Raw genomic sequence first — 13,295 nt, 5'->3', positions numbered from 1 at the left:
TAAGTTCTCTTCCAGCTCCAATCTAGGACGCTGTGACTTTGGGGGATTTCTAACTTCTTCTGGCCCACAGTCCTCACCCAGAAAATCTGGCAAAATCGCTCCCTGATGCCATCCTGTCTACTAAAACATGCCAGGGCTAATTCTTGTCACTGGGCATGGTCTGGGCCACCACAGAGGAGAGACTTCTAGAGTTTTCTCTGTCACATAAGAGAAGCAGTTCTCCCTACAGACACCAGACCAAGCTGGAACCTTCAGCTCACTTTGCCACCTCCAACCTAGACCCACAAAATCCTGTCCAGGAAGAAAGTAAATTAGTCTAGCAATTTGACGAGCATTTAATAGGCACCGGCTGTGTGCCAGGTACTCAAGATCCAAAGACAAAAGTGAAACCGTTCCTGCCTGCTTTACATTCTATTGGAGGAGAATTTTAAGAGAGTCTATGTTGGCAGCTCAGGCTCAGATATGGCGACTATAAATATTGGCATCCATCCTCTCAGACACCCAGTGAAGAGGTGTCCATTCCTCACTTCCTTGTCTGGGAGCCAATGAAACATCCCAATTTCTCTCTAATTATCTCTGTCCAGTATTGAAGAATCTCCCTTAGGCAGACATTTGCCCCCCTTCCTATGCATCATCCACACAGCGACCAAATGGATGGTGCCCAAACACAGATCTGACCGTATCATATACTGCTCCCCTGGCCCCAACTCAAAAAATCTTCAATGACTCCTTATGGTTTTGAAGATAAAATAAAAAAAACATAGACTCATAGATCTAGAAAAAAACCTCAGAAGCTATCTAGTCCTACTCCCTGATTTACAGATGAGGAAACTGGGGCCCACAGAAGTTGTGACTAGAATCATATTATCATATAACCTAAAATAATTAGGTATGTAATACAGGAGCATAGATCTATAGCTGAAAGGGATTTAAACCAGCCTTTCATTTTATATTTGAGGAATCTAGCCTCTGGGAGTTGAAGTTACACAGGTGGGAGAGGAGGTATTGGAAGCCAGGTAATCCAGCTCCAGAGTTGTCAGTCTTACCACCACGCCACGCTTGAGCTCCTACTACGGAGCTTCTTCTGTCTTCTGTCTAATCCAGTATTTATAGGGGACTCAGTACAAACTCAACCAAGTTCTTCCTAACAGTCTTTCTAGAATCCTACAAAACTCCACTAGGTGGCGCCATAGTGCACAGAGCACTGGCTCCTACAATCAGGAAGACTCTTCCTCAGTTCCAGTACAGCCTCAGATACTAACTAGCTATGTGACCCTAGGCAAGTCACTTCACCCTGTTTGCCTCAGTTTACTCATCTGTTAAATGAGCCAGAGAAGAAAATGATGAACTACTCCAGTGTCTTCACTAAGAGAACCCCAAATGGGGCGATGAAGAGTCAGACAGGACTGAAATAACTGAACAAAGTCCTCCTGGGCTATTAGAAGTATGGCCAGATGACAAGGGCTGTGGGTGGATTCAGAGATGTGCTTAGTAAATTTAAGCTAATCACTTAATGTGGATTAAGCCTGCTTACAAATAACTTGCTCTCAGGAGAGCAAGTTATTTCATTCACTGCACATGCCTGGAAAAAACAACTTTCTTTTCCACTTTTGTAAAGAAAATATTAAATTCGATGCCTGAATTAATCATCACAATGGCCTTGGGGGGGATTTTTCAATAATAATGGAGAGAAATGCGGATTTCTGAGCAGAAAAATGCTCTCCATTACATGTGATTTCAAAGCCATTCAGTTCCATGAATATTTATTAATATTATTATTAATAATAAATGACAATAGGCAAACCAGTATGCCAGGCATGGGCAGCGGGCTGTCTTACATTCCTCCAGAAGAATGAAAGCTCTGAGGACAAAGGATTGTTTGTAGTTTTTAATTGTTATTAAGTCGTTTTTCAGTCGTGGCTGACTCTCTGTAACCCCATTTGGAGTTTTCTTGGCAAAGATATTGGAGTGGTTTGCCATTTCCTTCTCCAGCTCATTTTACAGATGAGGAAACTGAGTCAAACAGAGTTAAGTGACTTGCCTAGGGTCACATGGCTAGTAATTGCCTGAGGCCAGATTTGAACTTAGAAAGATGAGCCTTCCTGACTCCAGGCTGAGCACTTTGTGCTTTATGGCGCCACCTAGCTGCCCTTGTTTGTAGTAGGGCATTGATAAATGTTGACTGAACTGAAAGGAATGGAATTGAACCAAATGGAAAAGGTTACATAAGGCTTGATTCTTGCTGTCATAGAACTTACAGTCTGAGTTAGGGGGTGCAACACATACACAAACAGCTATAATACAAATGGACTATGATGAGCGCATTAGATAGATACAAAGTGCTATCCGAGGTCCAAGGAAAGAGCAGTGCTGAGAAGAGCGAGGGTAATCAGAGAAGTCTCCATGGAGGAGGCAGCATTTGAACTGAGCATTGAAGGAAGGGTAGAGTTTTAATAGATAGAAATGGAGTTTCTGGGGAGCGCATTCCGGGCATAGCGAAAGATATGGGCCAAAACAGAGTCTGGAAGGTGCAAAACCTGCTAGGGATGGACAGGTAGTCTTGTTTATCTAGAGGGTAGAGGACATGGACAATCTTCTTAGGCTGCACTCAGGGGAATAGATACCTCGAGGCAGACCTTGTGGGCTCATAGATCTAGAGATGGAACAGACCTCTGAGACATCCACTCCAACCCTCTCATACTACAGAAGAGGAAACTGAGTCCCAGAGAGGTTAAGTTCGCAGAAACAGGACCATGCATCTACAGCTGGAAGGGACCTCCACGATCATCTTGTGGAGGAGTTCTTAACCTGGGTCAGAGGGATTTTTTAATATCTTGAGAACTGCCTTTCAGTATAATTAGTTTCCTTAGTCATTCTATGTATTTTATTTTAGGTTATTTGCCTAAGGCCTCACAGGGAGTAACCATCAGGGCATGTTTCCCTTGCTTCCAATAAGAACTGTTGGACTCTGCTCACCTACACTTGGGCCCTGGAATTCATGATGGATAAATCCTTCCATTCTCTATACTGGTAGCCACCCATTTCCTTTGTATTATACTTTATCCAGAGAGGCCTGGTCATCTGCAAGACTGAACTCAATTTGAATTCAGAAGATCCAATTTCTACCAGCTCTTTCACTCCAGAGCCCTGTTGCAGAATCAATACATCTTAGAATTGGTAGTCGGTCAGTCAGTCAGTAAGCATTCATTAAGCACCTACTGTGTGCCAGGCACTGGGAATACAAAAAGTGGCAAAAGACTGTCCCTGCCCTTGAGAAGTACATCATCTAGTGTGGGGACCCCAAGTATGCATCCATCAACAAGTGGCCCATCCAATCTTTGCTGCAAGTCTTCTAGTAAGGGGCCAACCTTTTGAGGTAGCCTGTAGCATTTTGGGGCAGATCTGGCTTTTTAAAAAGTGTTTATATCAAACCAAAATTTTCCTACTCATCTACCCCTAATTCTGCCTTCGAGGGTCGAACAGATCAAATCTAATCTTTAGCCAGTCAAGTCTTTGACTAACAAGGCTTCAGATATTTTAAATCAGCTGTCATTTGCTCCTCTGAAGTCTTTTTCTTCCATAAAATGAGTATCTCCACCTTCTTCAGCTGATCATTTACTGAGGAATGGTCTCAAGGGTCTTTGCCATCCTAGTTACCCTCTTTAGGACCCCCTCAACTCTCTGTTCTCTAGTTTATCTATGCCTTTCCTATATGTGGCACTACAACAGAGAATACACAATTCCAGTTGTATTCCTCCACATTTCCTCTGTGCCAAATGAAATTCCAACAGAAAAAGTTCTGAGCATTATTTAACTAATTTATTAGTTAGATCAGTAATAACCAATAAATTGAAGTTACTGGTTCCTCTCGGTTCCCAAAGACCCCACCTGAAAGTCACAGGGCATTTAAATCCTGGAATGTCTTCTGTTGGATCAGCCTGACTGTAAGTCACTGGGACCTCCCCTGGCAAGTGTAAGGCAACCATGATTGGTAGGTGGGTTGGCCTTCAGGTGTGGCTGATTAAACCCCTCTCTAACACTCAAGGAATTCCAGGTGCCTCATAAGAAACAGCTGCCTCTAGTAATCTTGGCTCAATTAGATTTCCCCTGGCTTTGATTTCACTACTGGAAACCACGTCACCCCAAATCTTGATTAGAAAATAAGGACACAAGAGTCACCCCCTGGGTAGGGCTTAGCTCAAACTGGCTTCCCTTTACTGGGTAAGCAAGAAACCATAGGGGCCCCTGGCTGGTAAGCAGATGCCTTGGTTGCTGGGAATAATTACCTTCATCAAGCCCTTGAGAAACTGCCTGTCCTTCAGATGTAGGATCTGTCAAAATGAGCAAGGGGGTGGATCACATAGAAATATTGGCAATTAACTAAGGCGACCCAATATTAATTTTCTTCCCCCCCACGAAGCCTTCTCGGGTTACCCTCTCTCATCTTAAAAATAATCTTTCTTTCCTTGGACTCAAATAGCACTCTGTATCTATCTAATGTATTCATCCATGCTCTATTCTGTATTACAGTTATTTGTGTTGTATCCCTCAGCACAGACTGTAATTTTCAATGTTCAGATGTGGCTTGTTGAGAGTAGAGTATAGTGGGATTATCACCTTCCTTTTTCTGGACATTGTCCCTCTCTTAATGTAGCCCAAGATTTCAGCAGCCCATGTGGTTGTCTCTTTAAAAAAATGTTAAATATTTGGTATTTTATTAATATTGTAAATTTCAAATTCTATACCACAACACATGCAAATAATAGAGCACGGAATAAAATCTTGAAATGGACTATCAGCCTCCTGACATTAAAAGATACAAAGTTGTTCAACAGTGATTTCATTACTAGTTACTGGTGGCTTGTTCTTTATTTTTAAAGGTCCAAATCTGTCATTTCACTTGTTTGCAAGGAAGCTCGTAGTGAAGAAGCCCCCTCTACCCAAGGTCCTGCACTTTATAATCCCAGAGAGTTGCCTGAGGCACTGAGAGGTTACTGGTCTGTGTCAGGGGCAGGATTTGAAATGTGGTTGCCACTTGGTTCTGTCTAATGTTATACTTATTCCCCAGAAGTGTGGGTGAGGAAACGCTTAAAACTGGGTAATAAGTGATGATGAATCCCTTGTCCCTCTTTGTTCACAGTCCCAGGTGAAGATGTAGAATCGTAAGTTTAGTAGTAGGAAGGACCTTAGACACCACATAACCCAGCCCATTCATTTTAGAGATGAAGAACCAAGGGCATTGAGGGGTGAAGGTTATAAGGTTATAAGTGGCACAACCGGGTTTTAACTGAGGACCTCTGATTCCAGATCCAGAGTTTTTCCACTGAAAAAAGATAGGTCGAGTTAGTAGGACTCAGATCATCTCCATAGGGATGCCTTCTCTGTCCTATCGTTACAATTCCAAAAATTGTAAGAGCATCTCGCGATGGGGAGAGGAGCAAAGAGGGAGGAAGAGATTGATGATGGGGACAATTGCCCCTCTCTTTCTGGGCTTCTTTTCCCAGAGTTTCATCGATGTCTGTGTTTATTTGTACCTGCAGAACGTGAATGAAGATGGCCAGCATGCCTGGAGGCTAAAGAATTTCAAGAGGCCATCTTTCTGTCATATCTGCCACACCATGCTGATGGGAGTGCGGAAACAGGCCCTGCGCTGTTCATGTGAGTCCCTCCCTTTCCTGTCTATCTTCCCCATCCAGGTCTTTGGACATTCCAAAGGGCGTCTGGGCACATGCCCAGTAGTCTCTTGGTAGACTCTACTTTTACAACGGCGGGGAAGGTCAAATCTAACACAGGATCCACTATTTTGAAAGTCAATCGTCAAGTGACCATAGCGCCGGCTTCTTTTGGTAACCCTTCCACCGAAGGGCTTCAGTGTGACACCAAGGTGTCCTCAGGCCGCAAGCTCTCTTAGGTCCCACCGAGGTGGGCCTGGTGATGGACTGGATTTATATTAACTGAGGACCGGTCTTGGTAAGTTCAGAGAACTTCATCACCAGAACGTCCTTAGGGTGATAAATATTTTGGTCACAGAAACTATTAACAGTCATCTGGAATCCCAGCTGGAGAACCTGTGTTCTGGGTTAATGGAGGGAACATCGATTAAAGCCTTGAAATATGTGACAACTCGAAATACTCAGTGCTGAGCAATGAAGTGACGTCAGAATAGGAACTCTTGAAGGCGTGAACTATTTGATTTTTGTCTTTGTATCTATCGTGCTTAGCCTAAGCTGTCCTGGCACATAGTAGGCATTTAATTAACACTTATTGGTTGTGATTTTACCAATGTAAGGAACTCCCGAATGAGAAAACTCCTCCACCAATGCAGATTGCCACCTGTTCTGCATTATACGGTGTTAAGTCAACCCGGGTCCCCGAGGCTTGCTCAGGGTCATAGGGCAAGTATATGTCAAAGGCAGAAGTTGATCCAGGCCTTCTTGACCCTGAGGTTGGTCACCTTTTCCTACACCATGTGGACTCTCCAATGGTGACACAGGACTGCCCATCAGCAAGGTCATCCCCACTCATGCTCCACTGGATATGCTCCGATCCAAACTCCTCTCCCATCTCCGGGATGTTAGCTGTTCCTTATATATCCCTTATACTTCCCTTCTGATTTCCAAGATGGGGGAGCTCCCCTTCCGGGGGCCGTTGTTAGTCTTCGTTTTTCTCCAGTCTTTGCCTCGTCCTCTCACTTCTATCTGGGGCAGCCAGGTGGCACCATAGTGCACAGAGAGCTGGCCTTCTCTGCTCTCAGACACTTCAGAGCTGTGTGACCCTGGGCAAGTCACTTCACCCTTTTGCCCTCCGTTTCTTCTTCAGTAAAATGAGTTGGAAAAAGAAATGGCAAACCACTCCAGGATTGTTGCCAAGGAAACCCCAAATGGAGTCATGGGGGAATCAGACATGACTGAAAAAGGACTGAACAGCAACTCACTTTCATCTAGTTCAAAACAGGTCCATTTGCCACACTCTCCTCTTGCTGGCCTAGTGATGGTTTGTGCCCATGAGTATACAAAATACCCCCAGACCCTTTGGAATATGGAACATTAGCACTCCGCTTTGACCAAATAGTACCCAGGAGCTTCCTGTCACAGAGTGCATGGAGTTTCTGGTGGAGGGATGGCTTCCACCTTTGTGGAAAATATAAATAAAAATAAGGCAGCGTGAAGCAGTGGATGGAGTGTTGGGCTTAGAATCAGGAAGTCCTGGGTTCGAATTCTGCCTTTGACAGTAGCAGGTGATGAGGTTTAGAATTGTTAGAGCTGGTTCAGGTGTGAAAGAATTCACTTAGACCTTCTCTGTAGCCATTGGGAGCTTGGTTGGTGCAAAAGGACGGGCTAGCCCTGGAAAAAGGGCTAGCAATTTACAGAGGGACAGGGCCTTGTTTTTATAAGGACAGGGAAAGGGAGACAGGGGAAAACTTATGACCTAGGATGAGGAAGACAAGGAATTTTGTGATCCAGGATAAGGGAGAAGTTTTATGGTGACTCAAGATAAGGGAAAGAGACTCCAGGATGCTTTCAGATTAGAGGATAAACTAGGGGCTTCACAAAGTCAACCCTTAATGTTATTTTTAACTCTTAGGGCACTGTTTTTATCTACATCATTTCACCACTCAACAAGACAGGAGAAATCTTTCGAGAAAAAGGGGCGGTCATTGTCTTCAGTAGCTACTTCCTGCTGAACAGGGCCGGAGAGTCCATTTCAGGGGCCCAAAATAGGTTGAGGAGGGTTGGTCAGCGTGGGGGTGCAGAAGTCGGTGCCGGCTGAGTCCAGGATGGAGAGAGGCAAAAGCAGTCGGGGACACCAAGGGTGGGGGTTGGTGTCCTAAGAATTGAAGGTGAAATTTCTGCAGGAGAAAAGACACAAAGCAAACCAGAAGGTTAAACAAGCACGGACCAAATATAAGAGGGAATAAAATGATTAATAAGGAGGTCAGAATGGGTGAAAGAAGGGAGAGGAGCTGCTACCCCCAGAAAGAGGTAGAGGGAGATATAAGGCAAGAGTGGATGTCTTGCATCCAAGAGGCTGCCTAGAGTGTCCTTCAAGTGCTCAATGGAAAAATTCTATACAGAGTTTAACTGGGAATAGGGGGAGGGAGAGGTAAGGGGAGTAAGCTAGTGTCCTGGGAATGATGTTGACACATCCAGCTATAGTGTACTCCGCCCTGCCCCACCGAGTTCCCTATCTGAATTAAGGCATTAGACTTCCAGTCCCGAAGAAGAAGGCCTAAACTAGGCACGGGGTGGGAAATAGGTAGGCTAGGAACAGAAGTGGGTCAAGGCGAGGCCCAGAACCCAGCATAGCTAGAAAGCACACAGGGAAGTCCCCAGGGTGAGGGGCTTCACTGCATAGTCTTCTTTGATCACTTTTCTGGCTAGTCATGCCCTGCCTCTTGTCTCACATCTCACGTGCTGCCTCCTGCTTGTGTCCTCTGCCTGGAGCACTCCAGTCTGCCTCACCATCCACTCAAATGCTTTTGGGAGAGGGACAAAGGAGCTGTCCCTGCCTGAGTGGGGGTGGGGAGGGGAGTAAAATGAGGCTGAAGCAGCATCCACGGGATGAGGAGAGTGTGGAACAGGTGTTCTTGTTGCAAGATCATCTGCAGGTGGACAGTCAATAATCTAGGAGACACGAATCTGACAGACAAGTTCAATACGCAGAGCCCAAATAGAAGGAGCATTACAAGTGACGAAGAAAGAAAGCAAGAGTCCTATGATGCTATTATTCACTTTTGACATGCAGGATTATCTGATCTTGGTATTTCCTCAAAAGTGTCCACTCTGATTCCCATTCTTTTAGGAGGCTCCAATGCTATTGAGGATCCAACTCTAAGCATGTAAATACAGATAGCAATACTTTCGCAGGTAGAAGCTTTCTACCCTTGAGTTCGATAGTCATACAGTTGGATTTACTTATAAGAAACTGACTTTTAAATTCCAGAAGCCAAGCGTACACATCTGTATATAATTCCTCAAGGATTCAGTCTAATCCTGTTGCTTTTCTCAAAATTTGCTATGCTTTTTCTTACTATTTTGCCTAATCATTTCCTCCTCTGGAGGATGTGATCTCTATATTATATTTGTTTGGCCATGAATGTAAGTTAAAACTGTAAGCTATTTATCTTTGCATCCGCGGAGTAACTCAGAGATGTTCCAGTCTCCGTCTGTTATTTAATAGACTTAGCATTGTACTTACAGAACTTCTTGATTATAGAAATCTGCTATCAAAGTAAAGGAGAGACAATATCATATGTCAGGGCTGTTCAAAATGCGGCCCACAGTGCGGTTTTATGCGGCCCACCTGTGGGTTTTAATTTTCACAAGCAAAAGAAATGATAATTTGCATGGAATGCGTGTTAAATTTTTTAATTACATCACTAATAAGTAATCTCGTCGGTGTTAATTTTCTTTGGTGTTTTTAAGCAGTATTATGGACGGAACATATCGCACAGAATTTTCAATCGATCTGAGGGATGCATTCCGTCTGTACCATGCAGATTAGTCAGTATGCACCTACCTTTGTACCATTGTGTTGTCACTTTGTTGTTTTGCATTTGCTTTCGCACTTCATGCCTTCGCCTATTGTACGGATGACACACATTACCCTACTTTCTATTAGTGTACTGTACTTTTTATTTTGGGTGTGGCCCTCAAATAATTATTTTATTTTAATGCAGCCCTAAGATAACCTAAGGTCGGACAGCCCTGTCATGTCATAACAGAAGGAAAGAACTTCCTTAGCTCTGTTTGATTCCAGGCATGAGTCAGATCTGATAGCCGATCATGTAGTCAGTAGATGTTAAAAGCAGGGCTCATGATTAATCAGGTGGGGCTTTTCCTTTTCAGAAAAGAAATAGCACAATTGAGGAATAGAGTCAGAAAGATCCTACCTAGGCCATGTCCGAGGTTGTCCTCAAAACTCTTCCCAGGTACAGATATCTACCTTTAGCAGTTCTCAGCCTGCAGCACATGCCATTCTACTAATGGCTTTATAATAACTATCCATGTAATCAAAGCCGAAAAGAATAGTAAATTGAGTCCCATAAAATCTTGAATAGCAAGTTCCAATAATCAGAGCCTTGGGTGAGTTTGGCTCTCAAGGATCCCATATGCAAGATAATAAGAATTTAATCCCACACTGGTAACAGTAAGATTGATCACAGAAAAATACTATTGCTCTCAGAATCCCTTCAAACAAACTCTCTGGGCCTCAGTTTCTTCACCTGGAAAATTACCTACAAGGTTTCTTCTAAATTTATGATCCTATGATTATAATTAAGCCTTCCTTAAAAGTTAAAAAAAAAACCTTCTGATCAATGGATAGACACTCAAAGATCTAATAAGTCATCCCATCCTGGTTTATTTCCACCAGAGTCTTGCCAGTGTAGCCTCAGTGTCCATGGGCAGTCTCAGACTACGGAAGGAAACTATGAGTGCCACAGATCCTGCATGAGGCCTTTATAAAAATTAATTTCCTTACCAGAAGGCTACTGTCATTTACACCCAATCTAATTCCTTTGAGGTCTCATGGCCTTTTCTGGGGTGTTTGGTTTTGGGGGAGGCGGGGGTTGGAGGTCAAGGGGTTTAGGCCTGTGATTTCCTCAGTATGGGGAACTTCCATTGTGGAAATGCCCTCTGCCAATGCAGGTCAGCACCTGCTCTCCAACTGAGTGGCTCAGAGAGTTACATGGGGCAATGGGCAAAGTGAATTGCCCGGGGTCAGAGTTGGGGCTAAAGATCATAGAATCATAGACATGAGAGACCATCTAGTACAGCCCATTTACTGGAAGCCCAAAGGAATTATAAAGTCATAGATTGAGACCTGGAAGGGACCTGAAGCGATGCCTAGTTCATTCACCTCATTTTACAGACCAAGAAGCTGAGGTCTGGGAACATTAATGACTTTACCAGTGACACAGATAATAAGTGTCAGAAATGGCATTTGAACCCACTTCCTCTGAATCTAGAGAGTGTTCTTTCCACTGTTCCTGAGTCCAGGTTTTCCTATGTCTGGGTTGTATGGTTAGAAGAGCCAGGGACAAAACTACAGGGATGTTTACTCTTACCACTCTGGAGATGTCTTTTCTGTTTCTCCCCCCTGACTCCCACCCCATGTCTTAACTGGGCACCATGGACAGGGCTGGACCTTGGGAAGGGTGGTTTCAGTTCATCAAAAATCAACAGCTTCAGGGGCAGCTAAGCGGTGCAGTGGATAGAGCACCAGCCCTGGAGTGGGGAAGACCCAAGTTCTGATCTAGCTGCAGACACTTAACACTTACTCTCTGTGTGACCCCAGGGAAGTCCCTTAACCATATTTCCCTCACCCCCTCCCCCCAAAACATCAATAGCTTCTTTAGTCATCAAAAAAATAACATCCCATATTTTCCTGCCCATGGCTTTGTATCTTAACCGATTACCCTGTGACTGTGGAGACACTAGGCACTACAAGGCAGTGGGATGGGTGGCTCTCTCGTGCCCCTGTTAGACAGGTAACTCACAGTAGTATTCCTCTCTTCTCTTTTCAGTTTGTAAATATACGATCCACCAAAGATGTGCATCCCAAAAATTATCTCCATGCATCACCACATATTGGAAATCCAGGAAACAGACTGAGGTGAGTGAAGCCTCCCCTGGTCTCTGATGCTGCTTTGCCTTCCACTTGTGTAGGGTCCTTTCAGGGCTCTCAGTCTTTCATCCCATGATCCAAAGTGCCAGAAACCCAGATCAGAAAGCCAATGGTCATTCAGTCTCTCCTCTGCCTCTCCCTTTAAGCCAGAGGCAGTGAAGTGGCACAGTCCATAAAATGGTAGGCTTGGAGTCAGGGAGACCTGAGTTCAAATCCTACCTCAGGCCCTTGCTTGCTGTGTGATCCTGGGAAAGTCACTTTACTTCTCTCTGCCTTGGTTTTCTCACCTATACAATAGGGATAAAAATCGCACCTCCCTGTGTCATTGTGAAGATCAAAGAAGTTCACATGTGGAAAGCACTTTGTGTACCTTCAAACACTAGATAAATGATTTTTTTTTAATTTTTTACTTCAATTTTCTTTTCAGTTCCAAATTCTCTCCCTCCCACCTCCCTCTTTCTTACCCATTGAGAAAGCAAGGAAAATAACACTTCTTACAAATACGTAGAGTTGAGCAAAACAAATTCTCCTATTAGCCATGTCCAAAAAATAAAAATGCTTCAATCTGCCCTCTGAGTCATCAGCCTTCTCTCTGGAGGTAGATACTCTCTATTAATTTTTAAAAAATGATTATCCCAGGAAGGTAGCTCTTTTGCCTTCCTAAATATTTCCCCAACCTTAGATATTGCTTTGAGGTCTAGCTCTCTGATGCTATGGTCCCCAGAGAAGAGCATTCTCTGGCTTCCTCAAGAGGGGAGTTAAGTCTTCATCTTCAACAATGCTAAATCTTTTTGGAAGTCCCAACTGCCTACCAGGCTCAACTCAAATGCCCCTGCTTCAGGAAGCCTTTCCTGCTTCCCATAGTCACTAGTACACCCACCACCATTACTACGCAATCGTGTTGTACTGATTTTGATAAATATTGATATCTACAAGAAGCTGGGTGGTAAAGTGAATAAACAGCTAGCCAGAGTCAGGAAGACCTAAGTTTGTGTCCTCCTTTAAGACGTACTTACTCTGCGACCCTGGGCAGCTCTCAATGTCCCCTGGGCAGCTCTCTGAGACTATATGTTGCATTAAAGTGGCAGGGAGTTTGCCCATCACACCAGAGACTAGTACCCCAGCAACTGAGACCACTGTTGTGTCCTTGTTTCTCTACTGAATGAAATCTAGGCGAATCCTTAGGACTGGACTCCTTCTCTTGCTTTCCATTCCTCATGTCCCTGAGTATCTCCACTTAGTTTTCCAACCCTCCTCTACCACAGAATTATAGAATTGAAGAATTGCGAGGGACTTTAGCAGGTATCCAGTCCATTGTTTCCTCTTTGGGAGCTCCCTACGTCAATGAAATTATATGTCCAATTCCACTCAAATAAGTGACTAAAGACCACAGGCATTGTATTTATTCCAAGCCCTAGAAGAAAGGATTCATTGTAAGATCAAGGCTGGAGGGCAGAGTTTTCCAGGACAGTACTGTCTTGAGAAGGACAAGGGAGAAGATTTGGAATTAGAATATGGTGATAAATAGTCCAAGATTTGCTGGAAAGACTGTTAGCTTCACATCCAGCCCCTAGTAGAATATAAGTGAGACATTGGACTACCTGGCCTGAAATTCTATAGTCCAGTTACAATGAAACTAACCAGCCCCAAGATTCTATAGTTCAGTT

At 43.9% G+C, this 13,295-nt stretch overlaps 1 protein-coding gene across 1 annotated transcript in view; it reads left to right on the top strand.

Annotated features, from left to right (window-relative positions):
* DGKG (diacylglycerol kinase gamma) overlaps positions 1-13,295 on the top strand; it is a 229,009-nt gene that overhangs the window by 39,036 nt on the left and 176,678 nt on the right. The window contains exons 9-10 of the mRNA XM_036768121.1: positions 5,541-5,658; positions 11,528-11,616. Coding sequence (XP_036624016.1) covers positions 5,541-5,658; positions 11,528-11,616 — 207 coding nt within the window. The remainder of the gene's footprint in view (positions 1-5,540; positions 5,659-11,527; positions 11,617-13,295) is intronic.

Source organism: Trichosurus vulpecula, chromosome 7 (genome assembly GCF_011100635.1).
Source record: "Trichosurus vulpecula isolate mTriVul1 chromosome 7, mTriVul1.pri, whole genome shotgun sequence".
NCBI classification, from domain to species: Eukaryota; Metazoa; Chordata; class Mammalia; order Diprotodontia; family Phalangeridae; genus Trichosurus; species Trichosurus vulpecula.
This window is presented reverse-complemented; position numbering and strand designations above follow the sequence as displayed.